This window comes from Ictalurus punctatus, chromosome 22 (genome assembly GCF_001660625.3).
Source record: "Ictalurus punctatus breed USDA103 chromosome 22, Coco_2.0, whole genome shotgun sequence".
Classification (NCBI taxonomy): Eukaryota; Metazoa; Chordata; class Actinopteri; order Siluriformes; family Ictaluridae; genus Ictalurus; species Ictalurus punctatus.
In genome coordinates, this window is record NC_030437.2 from 19,132,145 (window position 1) to 19,156,296 (window position 24,152).

The following is a 24,152-nucleotide window of genomic DNA, read 5'->3' on the forward strand; positions in this document are numbered from 1 at the left end:
GGCGTGAATCTGGTGTGTAGCGTCTCGGAGGCCGTGGCGTCCCGCTCGCTCTCTCCCGCTCTCAACTTTCACCAACCACCGATAACTCGATAACTCAACACATTAAATTAAAGAAAAGAAAAAAGACAGACTCGCAGAAAACTTTTGGCGAGACGCCAAACTGCTCTCACGCGTTCCATACACCACACTGACTCCTCCACCGCGGATGTGCAGAGAGAGAGAGAGAGAGGGGGAGAGAGAGAGCGGGAGAGGGGGGGGGGGGGAGAGAGAGAGAGAGAGGGGGAGAGAGAGAGAGAGAGAGAGAGAGAGAGGGAGAGGGGGAGAGAGAGAGAGAGAGAGAGGGAGGGGGGGGAGAGAGGGGGGGGGAGAGAGAGAGAGAGAGAGAGAGAGAGAGAGAGAGACAGGGAGGGAGAGAGAGAGAGAGAGAGACAGGGAGAGAGAGAGAGAGACAGGGAGAGAGAGAGAGAGACAGGGAGAGAGAGAGAGAGAGACAGGGAGAGAGAGAGAGAGACAGGGAGAGAGAGAGAGAGACAGGGAGAGAGAGAGAGAGAGAGACAGGGAGGGAGAGAGAGAGAGAGAGAGACAGGGAGAGAGAGAGAGAGACAGGGAGAGAGAGAGAGAGAGAGACAGGGAGAGAGAGAGAGAGAGACAGGGAGGGAGAGAGAGAGAGTCAATAAAGCAGTTGAAATTGAAGGGAAGTGTGAGGTGACTGGAGGCGGCGGCGGAGCTGCTGGAGATCAGGAGATGCGAGCAGACGTTGTGGGAGACGGAGTAATCCCAATGAAGAAACTCTGCCATGGTGAAGTTCGCTGAGAACTGAATTGGGTGTGAAGATGGAACATAAACTGAGTCACAGGATCTAGACGTGACGTAAATCGAGAAAACCGAGCGGAGTAAAGGGGGCGGAGTCTGAAAGAAAACGTTTATCGTCAAATCCGGTGCGTAATTACGCTTTCGGACTTTACGCAAAATCAGAAGAGACGCCGCGATATTCAGGAGCGCGTGCGATTCTCACAATTACCACGGATTCGGAAAACCTCGTACACTGCCATGTTGGAAATGAAATACTCTCCAAGGCCGATTTTTCACTTCGTCTTCAACGTTCGTTTTTCTTGATCGACCCCCGAGAGAAGTCTGGCCCGATTGGTCTGAAGGTAAACAATAAATAAATACATTTTTTTTAAAAAGTCTGATCTGATTGGTCGGAAGGTAAACAATAAATAAATAAATAAATAAATACCTTTTTTTAAAAAGTCTGATCTGATTGGTCGGAAGGTAAACAATAAATGAATACATTTTTTTTTAAGTCTGATCTGATTGGTCGGAAGGTAAACAATAAATAAATAAATAAATAAATAATTTTTTTTAAAGTCTGTTCGGATATGTCGGGAGGCAAATAAATAAATAATCTTTTGTTGGTTTTTTTTATTTTTATAAAAGTCTGATCTGATTGGTCAGAAGGGAATAAATAAATAAATAAATAATTTTTTTAAATAAAAGTCTGATCTGATTGGTTGAGAGGTAAAAATAAATAAATAAATAAATAAATAAATAAATTGTTTAAAAGTCTGAGGTCACCCAGCACTTTGATGAATATTTTAACATTTTTTTCAACTGTGAAAATTCCACAGTAACAAAAGTTTTTAAAGGTTTCTACACGGACACCGATTCGGAATCAGTTGGGAACGTGCCGATAAACTTCACTGACGGGAAAAGTTATAAATACCGAAATAAAAGCGGAAGCTGAAACAAACACTCGGGCACTGGATCGAAAACGAGCTCCCAGAAACACACGCGTACATCGGTGACGTCTAAAATAATAATAACAACAACAACACCAACACCAGTTACACGAGCTGCCATTTTGTAAACAAAATATTTATTTGTGAAATCCGGAGTGTAGATTGGACAAAGAGGTTTTTATCATCATTAACATTTGAACAAAGAGGAAATAATTTAACTGAACAAGTTTGCTTTAGTGGAAAAAGAGCAGGACCATGAAGCCCTTGTGAATGTAAATCATCCTCACAGGCAAGTGAGCTGGTTACTAGCTAGGATTAGCCCGGTGGGAGTGTTGCTATGGTTACAGTGTACAAATCCCATGAGAATTTTAATTTTAATGTAAATCGGCAAAAAACAAAACCGTGCTCCAGAAGCAGCTGGTGTGAGAGCAGTCTTAAATACAGAAGCAGAGAAACTGGTTGTGTGTGTGTGTGTGTGAGTGTGTGTGTGTGTGTGTGTGTGTGTGTGTGTGAGTGTGTGTGTGTGTGTGAGTGTGTGTGTGTGTGTGTGTGTGTGTGTGGTCTTCCGGAGGTTCAGCAGCAGGAGACATGGCTGTGTCGGTTACACTGAAACGTTACATGGCTCCAGGAGGGTGGTGTGGGGCATCGGAACCGAACGGAGAACCTCCGGAAGCGATGCGGACGTGAGGAATGTCGCTCCGAGACAATCCCGCTCCTTCGCACTGAGCATCTGGAACACGGACCTTCGCGAACACGGTGGAAATCTCTCTCCGCTCGCCGTTAATAAAACGTTACCATAATTATCTAAAACATGTTTACAGGAAACGCCGCTGAATAAATTAATGACCATCAAAGTCACATGATCCCCCGGAACCCCCGCCCCCTTTCTCCATTTATTACACGTAAACTCTCAAACAGAAAAACAACACAAAAAAAAGCAAACATTTTCTCTTACATTCACACACACACACACACACACACACACACACACACACACACACACACACACAGAGAGAGAACAGTCACACTACGGGGTACAGCGCTGATCGTTTCTGGAAGTCGATCCTTTCCCCTTCTCTGTCCGTCCCGTTTGTTCGTCCTCTCGGCGCTCGGCTCGGCTCCTACTCGTCCCTCACGCGGCACGCCACGGCCGTGATCAGAGCCGCGCCCATCCCGCTGCCATCCTCCGATTGGAGGAGAGTGACCTCGCACTGGGGCGCCAGATCTCGCAGAGTTTCCTGCATGATGCTGGAGAAGCTGGAGAAAAACGTTGGAATGTTGAATGAGAAGACACGTAATTCAGTCCTAACGGGTCCTAACGGGTCCTAATGGGTTCTCCTAACGGGTCCTAACAGGTCCTAACGGGTTCTCCTAACGGGTTCTAACGGGTTCTCCTAACGGGTCCTAACGGGTTCTCCAATATCACAATATCTTAGAGTCTCATGCTCGGATGCATTATTTAATGCCTCGCAATGTCCAATTAACATCTACTCATGATGCCCAGAACTGTTCGATTCTGGCTTCTGATTGGTCAGAAAGTGGGCGTCGATCCGTCTTCTATAACAGTGTCTCTGAAGTTTATATTAACGTACTCGTTCTGATACGTTATGGTTTCTATAGCAACAGCTCGTGCACCAGTTTTCTGTGAAGGTTTTGTTTGGTTTTTTTTAAACATGTAAGGAAGGAGTCTCCAGTGTCAGCGCTTCGTAACAGTCAGAGTTAAAGCTGGAACTAGGATTTCCGACCTCTCCGGGACAGAGGAGTTCATCACTATTTATGACGCGCTCCACCCCCCTGGACTTTTTGGCTCGACTCCGCCCAGGTAGGAGGAGTCGGATCAGGTCCGACTCCACCCCCCTACGGAGTACGTGTTCCCCGGCGAGATACCTCCGTACGACGCGGTCGGACTTCACTTACTGTGGGTGGAGCTTGTACAGTGTTCCGTCCACTCCGACGGTGACGCTGAGCGAGTTGAGGTTGCGGTTCTGACGGATTTTGTCGACCACGGCGGCGAGCGCGGCGCCGCACAGCTGGGCCGCTCGCTGAGACACCACGCTGCACACCTCCTTCACCAGGATGCTGTCGTCACACGTGCTGCTGGTGAGACCCAGGTGCTGCAGGATGGAGCGGACCTGACGCAGGGCCAGACGGTCACTGACGGAGGCGGAGAGAGAGAGAGAAACCCACTGGATTAGATTTCCGCAACTACAGCACGTCGGCGCACGTGGGGCGTAACGACACAGGAGAACTCAGGATATTCGAATAAAGGATTTATAATACAGAAAAACAATATGAAATATATTACTCTTTTATCCAATTATCCAAATAATGCAACGTTAACTATAAGGATATGCAAAGCAGCAGCCAGGTAATGAGCTTCGCAGCTCGAGGCTAAAGTCTTACAAATCCAAACAGTTTAAATACGCTACGTGACGGCGTTAACGAAAACCAGGGGCGGGACACGGGGCGGGACACGGGGCGGGACACGGGGCGGGACACGGGGCGGCCCAGGGCCTCTATACTGGTGCTGCGGTTGTCGTTTTGCTGTGCGCTCTGCATATCGAACGGGACGTCGTGTTTTCCGGTGGTGAATCGGACCCGTCGTGGACGAGCGCTTGTAACGTCTGAGGAACAGACGCCGCAGACGGTACACGTGACGTCCTCATCAGAAACGCCGGAGTATGTGCAGACCGCCGAGAGGCGGGCAGCGGCCGAAGTCGCGGTGCGTCCCTATATTAAACGGAAGCGGATAGTAAAGAAAGCTTTTTCTGCGAGTGTGACGTGAGGTCGTGATTTAATCGCACGGCGTCCGTAATGAACGGTAATGACGCGCGGCTGTCGAGGAGATCGGCGTTGTTTACCGCCGCTTCGTTTGTTGTGATTCAGGCCCTGATTACAGAAACACTTCACCGAGCACGCCAGCCGAGGAAAAACACTTCATTCAGATTTCTCCAGTGCTCGCACGCGCACGCACACACACACGCACACACACACACACACACACACACACGCACACGCACGCACACCAAAATAAAAATACACCACTTCTGCTCAGTCAGGACCACCACCTTCATCCATCCATCCATCTGTCTGAAAATTCTACAATCACAACACTGTCAGAGAGTGCTTATTCATCTATCCATCCATCCACTCGTTTACTTATTCATTTATTCATTTATTCTTTAATATCGAGCTTTCATGTTGGAGAAAACCTCTGAAGGAATTATCTAGTCATCCTTCTGAGAAAACATCAGACCCGTGCATCTGTTCCATCCATCCATCCATCCATCCATCCATCCATCCAGTACTCTCCATCATCACTTACTGTCCATCTGACAAAACATCAGAAAATCCATCACTTTTACACCGATCCGTCCATCCAGTGCTCGCCATCTGTCCATCCATCCATCCATCATCTACAGAATACTCTCCATCCATCCATCCATCATCTACAGAACACTCTCCATCCATCCATCCATCCATCCATCATCTACAGAATACTCTCCATCCATCCATCATCTACAGAATATTCTCCATCCATCCATCCATCATCTACAGAATACTCTCCATCCATCCATCCATCATCTACAGAACACTCTCCATCCATCCATCCATCCATCATCTACAGAATACTCTCCATCCATCCATCTCTCTCTCTCCATCCATCATCTACAGAATACTATCCATCCATCCAATCCATCATCTACAGAATATTCTCCATCCATCCATCCATCATCTACAGAACACTCTCCATCCATCCATCCATCCATCATCTACAGAATACTCTCCATCCATCCATCTCTCTCTCTCCATCCATCATCTACAGAATACTATCCATCCATCCAATCCATCATCTACAGAATATTCTCCATCCATCCATCCATCATCTACAGAACACTCTCCATCCATCCATCCATCCATCATCTACAGAATACTCTCCATCCATCCATCCATCCATCATCTACAGAATACTCTCCATCCATCCATCCATCATCTACAGAATACTCTCCATCCATCCATCCATCCATCATCTACAGAATACTCTCCATCCATCCTCCATCATCTACAGAATACTCTCCATCCATCCAATCCATCTAATACCCTCATCCATCCATCCATCTCTCTCTATCCATCCATCATCTACAGAATACTATCCATCCATCCATCCATCCATCATCTACAGAATACTCTCCATCCATCCATCCATCCATCATCTACAGAATACTCTCCATCCATCCTCCATCATCTACAGAATACTCTCCATCCATCCAATCCATCTAATACCCTCATCCATCCATCCATCCATCTCTCTCTCCATCCATCATCTACAGAATACTCTCCATCCATCCATCTCACCACTAATCCTTGTGATAAAAACTCAGAAGAGAGTGTCTGTCTATACATCCAACAGTCTCTGAAAACACAATACTCTCCATCCATCCATCCATCCATCCATCCAATGCTCTCCATCCATCCATCGCTCTCTAAAGATTTCGGAATGTTTATCACGTTTATATCGATGTATCCATCCAATATCCTCCATCCTTCCCTGTTAATCCTTGTAACAAAAACTTGGAAGAAAGTGTCTGTCCATCCAATACTGTCTGACCATACAACCTCTCCATCCATCCATCCATCCATCCTCTATAGAGTACAAGTGCAAATCCATTTTTTCTGTCTCTTTCTCTATCCATCTGCCGGTCTGTCTCTCAAGTCCATCTCTGGTGCTTCAAATCAGACAAAAGTTTCCTGCGAAACTTTCAGCTTTTTACTTTAGCGAAACCCGAATAGAGGAATATAGGCCAACATCAGCATTCCGACTGTGCAGCGTGTCTGTCCGTCCATCCGTCCGTCCGTCCATCATTTATTTATTTATAACCATCATCTAGTCTATCTCCACTTCTTTTTTTCTCCCCTTTAAACTCCTAACCAGCCCCCTCTCTCTATCCATCTGTAAATCCATCAGTGATGTCTTTCAGCAGGTTCCATTCATCTCTCAGAACACTCTCCATCCATCCATTCTATACCCACTATCCATCCATCCATCATCTACAGAACACTCTCCATCCATCCATCCATCCATCCATTCTATACCCACTATCCATCCATCCATCATCTACAGAACACTCTCCATCCATCCATCCATCCATCCATTCTATACCCACTATCCATCCATCCATCATCTACAGAACACTCTCCATCCATCCATCCATCCATCCATTCTATACCCACTATCCATCCATCCATCATCTACAGAACACTCTCCATCCATCCATCCATCCATCCATTCTATACCCACTATCCATCCATCCATCATCTACAGAACACTCTCCATCCATCCATCCATCCATCCATCATCTACAGAATACTCTCCATCCATCCATCATCTACAGAACACTCTCCATCCATCCATCCATCCATCCATCATCTACAGAATACTCTCCATCCATCCATCATCTACAGAACACTCTCCATCCATCCATCCATCCATCCATCCATCCATTCTATACCCACTATCCATCCATCCATCATCTACAGAACACTCTCCATCCATCCATCCATCCATCCATCCATTCTATACCCACTATCCATCCATCCATCATCTACAGAACACTCTCCATCCATCCATCCATCCATCCATTCTATACCCACTATCCATCCATCCATCATCTACAGAACACTCTCCATCCATCCATCCATCCATCCATCCATTCTATACCCACTATCCATCCATCCATCATCTACAGAACACTCTCCATCCATCCATCCATCCATCCATCCATTCTATACCCACTATCCATCCATCCATCATCTACAGAACACTCTCCATCCATCCATCCATCCATCCATCCATTCTATACCCACTATCCATCCATCCATCATCTACAGAACACTCTCCATCCATCCATCCATCCATCCATCCATTCTATACCCACTATCCATCCATCCATCATCTACAGAACACTCTCCATCCATCCATCCATCATCTACAGAACACTCTCCATCCATCCATCCATCCATCCATCCATTCTATACCCACTATCCATCCATCCGTCATCTACAGAACACTCTCCATCCATCCATCCATCCATCCATCCATCCATTCTATACCCACTATCCATCCATCCATCATCTACAGAACACTCTCCATCCATCCATCCATCCATCCATCCATTCTATACCCACTATCCATCCATCCATCCATCCATCCATCCATCCATTCTATACCCACTATCCATCCATCCATCATCTACAGAACACTCTCCATCCATCCATCCATCATCTACAGAACACTCTCCATCCATCCATCCATCCATCCATCCATCCATCATCTACAGAACACTCTCCATCCATCCATCCATCCATTCTATACCCACTATCCATCCATCCATCATCTACAGAACACTCTCCATCCATCCATCCATCCATCCATTCTATACCCACTATCCATCCATCCATCATCTACAGAACACTCTCCATCCATCCATCCATGCAATACTGCCATGTCTCCGTTTCATCCATATCCACCTATATCTATATTTATCCATCCATCAAGGCCTAGTGCACGCTACATCATCCAGTTGTTCACCCGTTTCTGTGCTCATTGACTACACCCGCAGGTCGGCGACTACCAGCTGTGCGTTGCCATGCCGACCGGTCGTGTAATGTGCGTTGTGCGGCGGTTTTCTCGGTCTGGGATCGATCGTTCAGCCTCCCATATTCCTCCGGCACGTCAGAGTTTCTCCGCGATGAATCACGCAGTGTGAAAAGCTCCAGCCACGCCACGCAGCGGCATGACGTGCGAGAGCGCGCGGACGACACGCCAGCACAGTGATTCCGCTTTTATAAGCGGTTATTTGCTACGTCAGACCCAAACGCCAACAGATTCCCGTCGACACGCGGCATTAAAAAACAGAGCTTCTCACTTTATTTGTAATGAACACACAAAAGCTTGTGACCTTTATAAACTGTGTGATGCATGAAGGGAAAAACACACACACACACACACACACACACACACACACACACACACACACCTCTCGATCTGGGAAAGGAACTTGGTCTCAAAGATGCCGCGGGTCTTGAGTCTCTCGGAGAGTTTTCCACGGAACAGCAGACCTTTAGCGGTGAAATCCAGCAGGACGTTCCTGACGATCTCCCCGAGATACATCCCGCTGATCATCTTCTCAAACCTGTCTCACACACACACACACACACACACACACACACACACACACACAATTATTGAAGCTATACTAAATATATCTCTCGAGTCTCGTTTTGCCCAAATGCTAAAACAGCCAACCGAAGGGTTAGGTTTTAGGAGTTCGTGACCTGCGTGACGTCATGTGACCTTCACCTCTGTTTGCCGGGATTGGTGGAGTTTTCATCCACGGCGCGGTCGAACTCGGTGCCGATATCGTCGAGCTCGCCGCCGTCTCCGAACGCCCCCCACTCCATGTTCACACACATGCGGCCCTCGTCTCCCTCCACCAGCTCCACGTTCCTCATCTCCTCCATGTAGCACGCGTTCGTACCCGTACCTACACACACACACACACACACACACACACACACGCGTATATAAAAACCTTTTCTTACAACAGCACACCCTGAACTCTTCCGCTTCTCTTACGCAACACTTCACCAGTGATTCCTATTCATTTACTCATTAAACACCGACAACTCGTACTGTTTATCCATTTATAGTTGCATTTAATCTCACGAGATGAGTCAGTTCCTCTTCTCACTCCCGTTACCGCAGCTGTAAACAGCTGGATACTGGAGACTCCTTCCGTAAATACACGTCAAATTAAAATAAATAAAAAGTCTCCGCGCAAAATATCATCGACGATTATACCTTACAAGTGTACGGGTTCGGGTGAAGGAGCGGTCGCTATAGAAACGATGACGTATTAGAACGAGCTCGTTTACATGAACCTGTGAATCGCAGCGGCATCTGTACCCCGCACGAGTGCGTCCGTCGGTCTGTGCCAAGGTGCAGACGCTCGCGCTCGCACACGCACGCTCTCACACACACACACACACACACACTCACTCACAGCCAGCTCGTGTCATCCAAACCTCTGAAGTGAGGAGCCGTACTCACCTACGATGAGCCCCACTTCACACTGAGGGTTCTCGTATCCGCACGACATCATCGTCCCCACCGTGTCGTTCACCACGGCAACCACGTCCAGATCGAATTCCTAGCACGTGACGGGGGAGAAGAGAGCGTAAAAGAAGTACGATCAGAAACACTGGAGGAAATCGAGCTCACGTCTGCCTGCATTCCGACTGAAAAACGGGCGGATAACGTCCGTGTCGATACTTCCGTGCGGCACGCGGCGCGTCGAGAAATCAGACGGGATATTTTAGACGTCTCTAGGACGTCGGACGTAAATACCGGTCGGATTTTCCATAGATCAGGAAGGAGGCGTTTGACCGGGTCGAGCGCGGCGATCTCCGGCGTACGCCGGAGGAGCTTGGGTTCGGCTTTTTTTTCAGGTTTTATTGCCACAGGGTCTCGTACGGGGACGTTGAGAGTGTACTGGAAATAAATGGTGGTTTGTCTGCACCTTTTAAAGTTCAAAGAGGGACCAGACACTGGTGGTCCTGAGCTCAGAACCGCTCGAGCTCTGGCATCACGTCTGGAGGTTCAGTCTGTACGAGAGGTGGCGAAAGGGGTGGATTTATTCACGCAAACGGAGGACTGTAGGAGAAATGAAGTCGTCGGAAGGGTACCAGAACCCGCAAAAGTGGTTCCTAGTGGTTCAAACCTTTTAAAAGGTTTAAATGGAATTCTTTTGGGAACTGGGAAGTCTGGAGGATCTGTTATATGAACGTCGTGTAAAAGGTTTTAAATGAACAAAACCAGGCGTAAGGAAGGAAAAGATACGGCGCGGGGAGAAAGACCGGGTTTGGAAGACGACGGAGAACGCGTACGGAGAATTGTTTGTGAACGCGCCGTTAGAAAAGTGTACAGGTGATCGTCAGGGGAAATGACCGCACGGCCGATAAAAACGGCGTCCGTGAATCCTGACGCGTCTCACGAGTGCCCTTTGTGTACATCTGAAAAATAAATAAATAAATAAAAATATTATAAAATAAAGGGAAACGGTTTTCATTGCTTTTTAGAATGTGTAAGGTTGAAAAGGTTTTAATTAGCGTATTTAATTAGCGTATTTAAATCAAAGGGGTTTTTTGTTTTTTTAAATTATGTGGAAACACACAAAAGTTCAGATTTATTTATTTATTTATTTATTTATTTTTTAAACCACAGGGTTAGCTCTGATTGGCGCCCTGTCCAGGGTGTACCCCGCCTTGTGCCCCATGCTCCCTGGGATAGGCTCCAGGTTCCCCGTGACCCTGAAGGAAGGATAAGCGGTACAGAAGATGGATGGAGGGCTAGCTTTTGCTGGTTTTAATTTAAAATAAAAGTTATTTTCATGCTTCAGGTCAGGGGGGTCCGATCTTATCCGGAAAGGGTCGGTGCGGACGCGGGTTTTCAGCCACACCCGAGTCTACTGAAAGCCAAGATCGACTGATTAAACGTCTGGAATCAGGTGGGGCTCCTGAATGAAACCCCCCGCGCCCACACCGGCCCTTTCCGGATAAGATCGGACACCCCGGCTTTGAAAGGTCAATCCTGCGGTGTTTTAAAAGCAATTAGATGGACAGACCGTGGATTTGGAAATGGAGGAAAAAAAAAAAAGGTTCCGTGATCGCTGCGCTCGTTCGTTTTTGTTTTTTTTTTTGTCTTGATATTGAAAATGAAACGACTAATTAAATATACGTTTAAAATCCTATTTTCGCGCAGAAATGCTAAGATATTTCAAAACATGCCTCGTTTGTACTTTCTTCTCCGTCGCGGGCGATTTCGTGCCGTGGCGCGCTCGCGTGACCCGGGTGCCATTTAACTAGCTGAGAAAGGCGCGGAATCCATCGGGGGGTTCGTCAGACGCGCCGCCTCGCCTCGGAGGAGTTCATTACGCGCCTCTCAGCGGCTGCAAGCGGGTTACGGTAAGGGAGGAGGACGTCGGGAGGAAAATCGGCCCGGTTCTTCGCTGGATATTCACTTTCCCCTGTCCCTGTCCGACAGAGGCCACAGTCTCGCACAGACATCTGCACCACAACAAATACGCCTGGTGGGTTTTTTAGTTAAAAGGTCACGCTAGCCGTGTTTGAACTTCTCCCTCACGCCGGCGTCATAAAGATCCCAGAGCTCGTCTTTTTTTCCTTCTGACTTTTTAAAAGAAATAACTCTGTAGTGCTCTTATTTATGAAACTTCTCATTTGTATTTAAAATGCTCGGGGGGGGTGTGTTTGTTTTGATTTTGTTGATTTGATACTGGAATACGCCGTTAAAGAACCTTTTTTGGGAGGGGGGGGGGGGGGTAGAGAGAGCATGATGTTTAAAAGGACTAGATGTTTTGCCGTAAGCGCGTGAGAAGTCGTCACCACCGCTATCCGGTCGTGTGTAAGCACGTACGTAAACATACTTGTGCGTACAAAACAAAAGAAACACTGGTAAACATGATGATGTCCTTACTCCATATACGTCCAAAATGCTTTTTTGTTCTATCCCCCTCCCCGCCCCCCCGTTTAAATGATTTCGCGGTCACATGGTTGTGTCGATGCTATCAGGACGCCGTTAAGTGAGCTCCGATTGCGATTCGTCTTAAACCCTTCCGAGGCAAGAAGAACGTTGCGCTTTACTGCATGGTTAGCGTTCCTTATGATCCGTATGCTGAGAGGAGCACAGACCTCCACGCGATGAATGGCGTCTTTGAGCAGCGCCGCTACGTCTTCGCCTTCACAGCCGCTAGCCTTGAAGCCCTTCGTCCACTTCAGCAGAATGCCCTAGGAGAGACGGGGGGAGAGAAAGAGCGAGTGAGGAACGCGTGATAAAAGGCTGACGTTCAGAGCGCTCGGGTGGAAGCGCAAAGCTTGCACTGTGGTGTAAAACGCCCGTGTCCGCCGTCCCAGTTGCCGTGGTTTCACTTAAAAGGGTGAGAATTCTCTATTTAACCGAGAACGGATGTACCGTGGCGTAAGAGCCGATCCTCTATCCGTGAGGACCGAAAAGTGTGCGATTATTCAATTACAAACAAAAAAGCGTGGGTTTATTTCAGCCTGCTGCCATAAGAGAACTCTTTTAAAGCTCTCCAAAGAACCTTTCACACGCCATTTCTTTAGAGAACCGTCTATTCACCGGTGCTTTAAAGAACCCAGAAATGGTTCTTCACAGCAGTACCACAAGAACCATGTTATCGTACGTTCTCTTAAAACACCTTAGTTAGTGCTTTAAGGAACCAAAGTACGGGTTCTTAAGAGTGTTGCCTGCCAGGAGAACCTTTTCCGGTCCTACAAAGAACCGTATACGGTCGGGTTCACGTTAACCTGTTACGTGATGCCACCCTGAAGAACCGACACATTGAAGAACCTATAACGAACCATAAAGAACGTCTTTAATCTCCAAAGAACCGTACAGCTCGACTCAAGAACCCTATACAATGGGAAACCGTTCGTGACGAGAAGAAGGTTCTTTGCAGAACCTATGGCGCCGTGAAGAACGTTTATTAATTTATTTTAAAGAGTATGTACAATTTATAGAGTTCGCTACTGTTTGCGGTTTCAGGTGTTCGCTGGGGGGGGTTGGAACCCATCCCCCGCAGATACAGGGGTTCTACTGTATTTGTACTTCTGAGTGAAAGAGATCTGTGTCCGTCTGTTTTCCTGCGAGTTCTGATTGCACGTGTGGGCGGCCTTCTGTGCGCTCTCGAACCCACGCATCACGGGTCCGGAACCACTTTACACTCGATTACACTCGGCCGTTTAGTTATTTATTTATTTCGTAACCACCAGATGCCTAGAGAGAAAGATCTGTAAGCTGTAAGATCTGTTTCCGTAAGCACCGTGTTAACCGGAGCCTTTACGTACGGCCGAGGATCCGGGCGACGGCGTGCGTGCGTGCGTAAAAGGTTACGATCCAAGCTTCGAGGGCGACGGCGTGACTTATTCTGCGAGACTCCGCCGAGTATTATCATCACAATATCACGCTCGCATGCAAATCAATCCAAACCTGCGAGGAGTTCTATTGTTTAAGAAGAACAAGAAGGAGAAGAGAAGATGGCGAGGGCTTTAAAGGTCACTGGCTGCTCGGTGAGACGCTCCTGTCCTTCTGGAGAGACGAGCCGGCGCTATCAGAGCAGAACGAGTGTTTGGTGCCTTTTGGGAAAAAGTTGTTCCTCAAAAATGTTATTTTTTAAAATTAAATATTAAAGATTCCAGCCAATTGTTTATTAAAATAAATAAACAAATTTAGAGGATGCGTTGTAATCCCGTAATTTTGTCCAGCAGACCAGAGTTCTATGAAACCCTTGACAAAACACCGCTCTTGCTCAATCCATCACTCCAATCAAGGAGTCGTTTGAGAGCAAGGAGTCAAGGAGGGAATCGATTGAATCGCAATCACGGTCTGTGGTTTAAATCTTTGCCCCAACAATGAATCAAGGAGTCGTTCGAGAGATTCAAGGAGTCAAGGAGAGAATCGCTTGAATCGTAACTATAGTCTGTGGTCAAAATGGTTGCTTCAATTAAGGAGTCATTTGACAAATTAAGCAGTCGATATGAGAAATCACTTGAATCGTAGATATTGTCTGTGGTTAAAATGACAATTTTAACAATCGAGGAGTCATTCAAGAGATTCAAAGACTCAAGGTGAGAATCACCTGTGGTTAAAACAGTTTCTCCAAACAAGGAGTCATTGAAAAGACTCAAGGAGTCAAGAAGAGAATCACCTGAATCATAGCTACAGCTGTAGTATAAATGGTCACTCCAATCAATCATAGCCAATGAATTGGTTATAAAAACGTAAAGAGCTAACACGCATCATTGTGTTCTTTATGATTCAGTCTCATGGCCTTCATTTAGTTTAAGGAAACAGCAACATTGGTATATATTTTTATTTAGAAAGCTATACAGGGAAGACTTCCTTCTCATTTGTGTAGTCTTCTATTAACTATGAGCAGCAGTTATGATTTAATCTCAAGGAGTCGTTTGAAAGATTCAAGAGGTGAAAGAGAGAATCACTTGAATCGTGACTATAATCTGTGGTTAAAATGGTCGCTTCGCTTTAGGAGTCATTTGAGAAAATGAAGCGGTAAAGGTGAGAATCACTTGAATCATAGCTACAGTCAAGAGAGAGTAAAGAGTCAAGAGGTGAAAAGAATCACTTTAAGAAGAGAATTGCTTGACTTGGAGCTACAGTCTGTGGTTAAAATGGTCACTCCGTCCACGGAGTCCTTCGAGCGAGTCGAGGGGTGAAATAGAGAGCTGTTTGAACTGTTGCTCCAGTCTGTTTTTACAATGGTCACGCCAACCAAGGAGTCATTTTAGAGAGTCAAGGAGTCAAGCAGGGAATCACTTGAAACATAGTTACAGTGCGTGGTTAAAAAGCTCACTTCAATCAAGGAGTCGACTGAAAAAGTCCAAAAAAAAAAAAGAACTGAGGAGTCCAAGAGAACGTCGAGTAGTCGCTACAGCCTGTGATTAAATTGAAAATAAAACTTCTTAGCAGCTAAACTTGCTAGATAGCCTGAGCTAGCTATGTTTTGAAGCGATGAGTAGTCCTGAAAAAAAGCTGATGCTAGTCGGGGGGGAGAAGAAAAAAAAAACACGGCTGGAAGTGTTAGAGTCGTGTGTGTGAGTTTACTGTGTGTGTGTGTGTGTACTCACCTTGTTCAATCCAGCTTGATGGCAGGGAAAAGAGAAGGTGAAACCCAGAGGTAATGACGCTCCCTTCATTCCCATGTACTCCAGGAAGTCAGCGATGCAGTGGACGATGTGATCAAACAGCTGCGGAAACACACGATTATTACATCATCGCTCAGCTTTTGCGTCGTCATCAAATCACCGTGACGCACACTCCCTGCCTTTAATTAAACCGCGGCCATGGAACGCGTGAACTTTGGTTGCTAAGCAACATAACGGACGGGGATTAGCAGTCGCTCGCCGTCGCGAGTCCGATACCGCTTTTACACAACAGCTCTGTAAACAGGAAACGAGTACCGACTAAGTGACGTCGTTCCTACAGCATGGCCCAAACGTTCCGTTTATGTTTTGCAGAAACGGATCCAGAACCCACGACCGCCGAAAGCCGGTCGGCCAGACGGTTCTCCAGCTCACGTCGATTTGTACGGTTGAACGTGCTTCCGGTGAAATCGGCTTCCCTCCTGCCTTTTCAACTTCGCGATGACGGCGCTGATGATGTCGCCAACTCTGATGACGTCACTGACGGTTATACCTAAAACACAAGCGCTCTCGGAACGCCGCTCGTCCAATCAGACCGTCCTCGACACGTGACTTTCCCGAGCGCGTTCTCGAGTCGATCGAGTTCCTCTTCAGGTTCCTGTTCATCGGAGCGCTGGTAGTCAAAAACATCCGTTACCCTACGCTGTGATGATAGCCGGTTTGAGACCCGACCCACAGAGGCTCGATAAACGTGGACGAGCAGCTGAGTACTCTCACACAGCACGCCTCCGGTCTCGACTACAGGTGTAATTTCAGCGTAAGAGCTCTCGTCTGAGCCGCGGCGAGCGCTCAAGTCGGTCCCCCGGTGCGTTTCGAACCCAGGGATTGTTCAGAACTTTATGCAAGTGCACATGAACGATGATTAAGAGGCAGGCGTTCAAGAGATAATTAAGCACAGATTGTAAGCGGTGGACGAATCTGACCTTTACAAGTACACGCAGAACTATAAATGAAAAAAAATGACATATATTTTTTTCCTCTGATGCATATTGCAAATCGTAATTTAGGTGCTTTTTCAGGTGCATTTTACACCGATACGTACCGGGAAATCATTAAAACGCGTGACTCAGACGACACGCAGACACGAGGTGAGGCTGCAACCGTTAGAGCGCGTTCATTAACCCGGGTGAAATAAAGATCAAGGAGTAATTCTGCTGATGAGGAGGTCGGTCGTCTCCGCTGCGGCGTTACAGCCACGGTTAAATCAGGATGTCACGTCATTTAATGAAAAAAATAAAATAAAATCCCCCCCCCCCCCACCCCCTCCCCCAGTATTTTTAGGTTACACTGCAATGCTGGAATTATTTCTGAGTCAACGTCTCACCTGCACTCTGCGCAGCGGGTTTGTTTTCCTCGCTCGCTCCCTGAGCCACAAGCAGATTGTTCAGGATGTCAAAAAATAAATAAATAAATAAATAAATAAATAAATAAATAAAAGGGGGGCGAACCGCATGCGTGAGGTTTTTTTTGTGGAAAAGCTCCACGGAGGGAGAAAAAAAACAAAACCAAACACTCTTTAAAAGCTTCCTGCTTCCGAAGGATGTGAGATGGATGTCTGTGGTCGAGGAAGACGGAGCGGAAGTGTCTTTAGGGAACGTAAAACAGGTCATCTTTTCGTAAACGTTTCTTTTTAAGACCGGTTCGTCCCTGACAAACCTAAGAGAAGGAAAACCTACATCAAAGTCCTCAAGTGTCCCGTAAGGACGTTATTATATGATATTATATGTATACGCTGTGCAACGTGGAAACTTTTTCCGATCTGTCGACGTCGTGTCGTGTGATTACTTGGCTGTCGCCTGAGGAAATGAAATACGATCGCGTCACCCTGACTCCAGCGTCGCTCCGCGGGCTCCGTTTTAAGATCCGCTTTAAGATTCTGTCCGTCTCTAAAACTCTTATCGATCGTGCTGCTTCTCATCTCAAAAGATCTTCTCACACTGAAGATTTTTTAGATCTTAAGTTTTTTTCAACTAAGGGGGTGGGGGGGCGGAGCTTTTTCAGTCTCCGCCCCTCGTTTACGCAATCGAACGGCGCTGGATATCCACCTTTGCACCTTCTGTTATCATTTTTAAGAAGAGACTGAAAGCGCTCCTGTTCTCCCATCTCCCAGGCCTTTCTCATATTCTCATTTTCACGACGGTTTATTGCCGGTCTTCATTCGGTTTCATTCGGCTTTCTGTTGAGCTTACTCTCTGCGGCTCCGCGGTGTTGGAATGTGCTACGGAAATAAAACTGACTTTACTTCCTTACGTAATATTTCCAGAGCTGGGCTTGCCTCGTGCTTTCAGGACACACCGACGATGATTTATGCGTCGTTCTGATACTCTAATAGAATTATTCATGACGCGTCAGTCGAGAAACCCGAGCGCGCAGAGTTTTAACTGCAGACGCAGACAAATACAAACTTCGGCTCATTAAGGAACGCGTTCAAAACCCCGAGCGGTCCGTCCCGGGCCGGGGTGTTAGGAGGAAGGAAGCAGTGAGCGGTACCTCTTCCCCCGTGCCCTGCATGACGTCCTGTGAAATGGTGTAAATCTTGTTGTGCATCTCCACGCTGCGCCGCTTCCCGCTGCGCACTCGAACCAGCAGCACTCGGAAGTTGGTCCCGCCCAGATCCAGCGCCAGGAAGTCTCCGTGCTCTGAGGAATACGGAGAACATGGAGCAGATTTAAACACGTGCACACGCACACACACACACACACGTGCACGAACACGAATGAATTCACGGCACTAAATATGTACAACACTGTTTCTGTGAGGAAGGTGGGCGTGGCCTCAGTGTCCGTCGTTCCCAATAAAGGTGGGTGTGGCCTCTGTGCCCGTCAATCACTATTACGGAGGCATGGCCTCTGTACCTGCCAGTTACAGTGAAGATGATGGGCGTGGTCTCTATGCCTGTCGGTCACTGTAAGAGGCTTTGGTCTTTGTGCAGGTCAATCCTAGTGAAAGAGGCGTGGCTTCTTTGCCTGCAAGTCCCAGTGAAGGAGGTGTGGTCTCTATAACTCTCAGTAGAAATAAAGAAGGTGGGTGTGGCTTTTGTTCTTGTTGGTTCTATTAAATGAGGCGTGGCCTCTCTACCGCTCAGTCCCAGTAAAGTAGGTGTGGCCTCTGTACCCAACATTTTTAATTAAGCACATTTCTGTGGTAATGTTTATCGTCTCGACTTTTACACACACACACACACACACACACACACACACACACACACACACACATTAAAAACACCTCCAGCATACAATAAATCAACACGAACAGGAACAGGAAGAGGAACAGGAAGAGGAAACGGAACAGGAAGAGGAACAGGAAGAGGAAACGGAACAGGAAGAGGAACAGGAAGAGGAAACGGAACAGGAAGAGGAACAGACGGTCAGTAATTATCACCTGAACCTGAGCGAGCTGTTTGAAGGAGGAAATTAAATCCGGTACCCGGAATAACGCCGCTTTAATTTAAATCACATGAGGGCTAATAAGTGGTCAATTTGAATGTCAATCAAGCATGCTCATTAGAATATTAGGCCACACCCATTAGGAGAGTGAATAATACACTATACAGTACACCCATCCATCGCTCTTCCTTCCTTTCTTTATAAAGCCCTACTGTCTCTTTTCTCTTTCCTTTTTTCACCCTACTGTCTCTTTTCTCTCTTTTCTTTACTTCTTGCTTTCTTTTTCTTCTTCTTCTTCTCTTTTACCAGTCTCTTTTCTTGCTTGCTTGCTTTTCTCCTTTTCTTTCTTTCCTTCTATCTTCATTTCTTTCATTCTTTTCTTCTTCTCCTTCTTTCTTTTACCCTGTCTCTTTTCTTCATTTCTTGTTTTCCCTTCATTTCTTTCTTTCACCCTTCCCTCCCGTCCCCTAACCGGACGGATGACAGTAACACCGCTCTGGAGCGCGACCTCTCTGCTGTTTCTTCGTCAGCGGTTCTCTGTTCCTGACCCGGAGATGTGAAGAGCTTTATTTCAGAACGTTTGCTCGAGTCAGCACTCTGCAGATCCCTTCCTTCTTTCTTGCTTTCTTTCTTTGCATTGTTAAAGTTTCACATTTGCTCCTGCAACTGTTCTCGCTCTCCCCATCCTCTCTCGCTCTCCCACGTCTTTGAGCTTTTGAAAGCTCTCCTCTCTCTCTCTCTCTCTCTCTCTCTCCTTCCTCTGCCTTTCTTCCTCCCTTCGTTCTTACACTCACACTTTTCCTTCACCTGCGCACCTTCTTTTCATGCTCAGAGCTGCAGGTGTACTGCAGGAGATGAAGCCACTATTAAAATCGACCTCGGCTCTGCGTGCACCTGATCCTTCCTGACCTCGCACCGACTCCTACGGCCGGGTCCGTCTGTCTCTCTGTCCGTCTGTCTCTCTGTCCGTCTGTCTCTCTGTCCGTCTGTCCATCTGTCGCACTCCAACTATCTGTCTCTCTCTACCTCTCATCTCTCCCCCTCTATCTGTCTCTTTCTCTCCCTGTCGCTCTCCCTCCACCTGTCTCTCTTATTGTCTCTCTCCCTCCCTCTATCTGTCTCTTTCTCTCCCTGTCGCTCTCCCTCCACCTGTCTCTCTTATTGTCTCTCTCCCTCCCTCTATCTGTCTCTTTCTCTCTCTCTACCGCTCCCTGTCTCTCTCTCTCTCTCTCTCTCTCTCTCATCTCTCCCCCTCTATCTGTCTCTCTCTATCTGTCTCTTCTTGTCTCTGTCCCTCTATGTCTCTCTCTCTCCATGTCTCTCTCTCTCTCCCTCTCTGTACCTCTCCCCGTCTCTCTCCCTCTACTGCATCTCTCTCCCTCCCCCTCACCTGTGCCGTCGGGCGTGGCTCTGACGTAGGTGGGCAGCATTTTGACGGTGGCCGAGTTGTGGGTGTCCTGGGCGAGTCCCCTCTTCATCTGCACCTCCATCCTCCTCTTCACCTCCATCAGCTGTTCCCGGCTGAGCCGCAGCGTGTCCAGGACCTGCTGGCGCTCGGCGTGCTGCTTCGCCAACCTGTAGGCCACCGCCGTTACCATGGCCGCGCCCTTCCCGCTGCCGTCCTCCGAGCGCAGGAAACGCACGTCACAGTCAGGCACCAACAAGCGCACCATCTTGTGTAACCGCCGCGCAAACCTGAGCACACACACACACACACGAAAGAGAGAGAGAGAAATGATGAAACAATGACAGGAAGGAAAGGAGGAAGAATCTAAAACGTTACTTTATTGTATATTAATGTAATACACCTCGCTCGAATTCTCCCTTTTTAATCCTCGTCACGTCTTTAGTTTGTACACTAAAAGCGAGGAAGCGGCGCACGCACGCACACACACACACACACACACACAACTCACTGCGGGTGGTTCTTGTACACGGATCCGTCCACTCCGATCGTGGTGCGCAATCTATCCACGGCCTTGTTGTCCCGGATCTGCCGCAGCACGGCGGCGAGCGTCGCGGCGCACAGGTGAGCCGCTCGCGTCGACACGATATGACACACGCGCTGCACCGCCACACAGTCCTCAGGAGATGGATCCAGTCCCAGATCACGCAGAACCTGTTCCACGCACACCAGGCCTTCCTTACTCCTACACACACACACACACACACACACACACACACACACACAATTCAGAAAGGGTTCTGATCCCATTTCTCCGTTAGAATGAGATCGGATACTGATATAGGTAATAAAACACGGACGCGTCCCACACTATGATTAAATCTGTGGTGTCGGCGTGCTCCTCCGGGGTTTAATAAGGGCTTAGCGGTTTTTTCTGGAAGGTTAGTGAAAGGTGGTTCGAGTTTTAGAGGGCTGATGGGAGATAGTATAGAGGTACAGGAAGTGTGATGCTCTGAACAAAGGAGATTGATGAAAATCAGCGTGAAGTCAGAGGCAACAGGTCGTAAATGCTAGGTAAGTGCTACATAAGTGCTAGGTAAATGCTTCGTAAATGCTTGGTAAGTGCTTTGTAAATGCTAGGTAAGTGCTACATAAATGCTAGGTAAATAGTTCGTAAATGCTAGGGAAATGCTACATAATGCTAGGCAAATAGTTCGGAAATGCTAGGGAAATGCTACATAATGCTAGGCAAATAGTTAGTAAATGCTAGGGAAATGCTACATAATGCTAGGTAAATAGTTCGTAAATGGTAGGGAAATACTACATAATGCTAGGTAAATAGTTCGGAAATGCTAGGGAAATAGTTAGTAAATGCTAGGGAAATACTACATAATGCTAGGTAAATAGTTCGTAAATGCTAGGGAAATACTACATAATGCTAGGTAAATAGTTCGTAAATGCTAGGGAAATACTACATAATGCTAGGTAAATAGTTCGGAAATGCTAGGGAAATGCTACATAATGCTAGGTAAATAGTTCGTAAATGCTAGGGAAATACTACATAATGCTAGGTAAATAGTTCGGAAATGCTAGGGAAATGCTACATAATGCTAGGTAAATAGTTCGGAAATGCTAGGGAAATACTACATAATGCTAGGTAAATAGTTAGTAAATGCTAGGGAAATACTACATAATGCTAGGTAAATAGTTCGGAAATGCTAGGGAAATGCTACATAATGCTAGGTAAATAGTTCGGAAATGCTAGCGAAATGCTACATAATGCTAGGTAAATAGTTCGGAAATGCTAGGGAAATGCTACATAATGCTAGGTAAATAGTTCGTAAATGGTAGGGAAATACTACATAATGCTAGGTAAATAGTTCGGAAATGCTAGGGAAATAGTTAGTAAATGCTAGGGAAATACTACATAATGCTAGGTAAATAGTTCGTAAATGCTAGCGAAATGCTACATAATGCTAGGTAAATAGTTCGGAAATGCTAGGGAAATACTACATAATGCTAGGTAAATGCTAGGTAAAGGCTTCGTAAATGCTTCGTAAATGCTAGGGAAATGCTACATAATGCTAGGTAAATAGTTCGTAAATGGTAGGGAAATACTACATAATGCTAGGTAAATAGTTCGGAAATGCTAGGGAAATAGTTAGTAAATGCTAGGGAAATACTACATAATGCTAGGTAAATAGTTCGTAAATGCTAGCGAAATGCTACATAATGCTAGGTAAATAGTTCGGAAATGCTAGGGAAATACTACATAATGCTAGGTAAATGCTAGGTAAAGGCTTCGTAAATGCTTCGTAAATGCTAGGTAAATAGTTCGTAAATGGTAGGGAAATGCTACATAATGCTAGGTAAATAGTTCGTAAATGGTAGGGAAATACTACATAATGCTAGATAAATAGTTCGGAAATGCTAGGTAAATGCTAGGTAAAGGCTTCGTAAATGCTTCGTAAATGCTAGGTAAATAGTTCGTAAATGGTAGGGAAATGCTACATAATGCTAGGTAAATAGTTCGTAAATGCTAGGGAAATGCTACATAATGCTAGGTAAATAGTTTGTAAATGGTAGGGAAATACTACATAATGCTAGATAAATAGTTCGTAAATGCTAGGGAAATGCTAGGTAAATAGTTCGTAAATGCTAGGGAAATGCTACATAATGCTAGGTAAATAGTTAGTAAATGCTAGGGAAATACTACATAATGCTAGGTAAATAGTTCGTAAATGCTAGGGAAATACTACATAATGCTAGGTAAATAGTTCGGAAATGCTAGGGAAATGCTACATAATGCTAGGTAAATAGTTCGGAAATGCTAGCGAAATGCTACATAATGCTAGGTAAATAGTTCGGAAATGCTAGGGAAATGCTACATAATGCTAGGTAAATAGTTCGTAAATGGTAGGGAAATACTACATAATGCTAGGTAAATAGTTCGGAAATGCTAGGGAAATAGTTAGTAAATGCTAGGGAAATACTACATAATGCTAGGTAAATAGTTCGTAAATGCTAGCGAAATGCTACATAATGCTAGGTAAATAGTTCGGAAATGCTAGGGAAATACTACATAATGCTAGGTAAATGCTAGGTAAAGGCTTCGTAAATGCTTCGTAAATGCTAGGTAAATAGTTCGTAAATGGTAGGGAAATTCTACATAATGCTAGGTAAATAGTTCGTAAATGGTAGGGAAATACTACATAATGCTAGGTAAATAGTTCGTAAATGCTAGGTAAATGCTAGGTAAAGGCTTCGTAAATGCTTCGTAAATGCTAGGTAAATAGTTCGGAAATGCTAGGGAAATGCTACATAATGCTAGGTAAATAGTTCGTAAATGGTAGGGAAATACTACATAATGCTAGGTAAATAGTTCGGAAATGCTAGGGAAATAGTTAGTAAATGCTAGGGAAATACTACATAATGCTAGGTAAATAGTTCGTAAATGCTAGCGAAATGCTACATAATGCTAGGTAAATAGTTCGGAAATGCTAGGGAAATACTACATAATGCTAGGTAAATAGTTCGGAAATGGTAGGGAAATATTACATAATGCTAGGTAAATAGTTCGGAAATGCTAGCGAAATGCTACATAATGCTAGGTAAATAGTTCGGAAATGCTAGGGAAATACTACATAATGCTAGGTAAATGCTAGGTAAAGGCTTCGTAAATGCTTCGTAAATGCTAGGTAAATAGTTCGTAAATGCTAGGGAAATGCTACATAATGCTAGGTAAATAGTTTGTAAATGGTAGGGAAATACTACATAATGCTAGATAAATAGTTCGTAAATGCT

General features: G+C 46.0%; 1 protein-coding gene across 2 annotated transcripts in view; it reads right to left on the minus strand.

Moving 5' to 3' along the window:
* Positions 1-1,857: 1,857 nt before the first annotated feature.
* hk2 (hexokinase 2) overlaps positions 1,858-24,152 on the minus strand; it is a 45,966-nt gene continuing 23,671 nt past the window's right edge. For both annotated transcript variants that reach the window (XM_053674326.1, XM_053674325.1), the window contains exons 9-18: positions 20,860-21,093; positions 20,334-20,638; positions 18,048-18,196; positions 15,483-15,602; positions 12,510-12,605; positions 9,853-9,952; positions 9,103-9,286; positions 8,780-8,935; positions 3,660-3,896; positions 1,858-2,999 (exon numbers count right to left, since the gene is read on the minus strand). In XM_053674326.1, the coding sequence (XP_053530301.1) occupies positions 2,864-2,999; positions 3,660-3,896; positions 8,780-8,935; positions 9,103-9,286; positions 9,853-9,952; positions 12,510-12,605; positions 15,483-15,602; positions 18,048-18,196; positions 20,334-20,638; positions 20,860-21,093 (1,717 nt within the window). In that variant the 3' untranslated portion in view covers positions 1,858-2,863. The remainder of the gene's footprint in view (positions 3,000-3,659; positions 3,897-8,779; positions 8,936-9,102; positions 9,287-9,852; positions 9,953-12,509; positions 12,606-15,482; positions 15,603-18,047; positions 18,197-20,333; positions 20,639-20,859; positions 21,094-24,152) is intronic.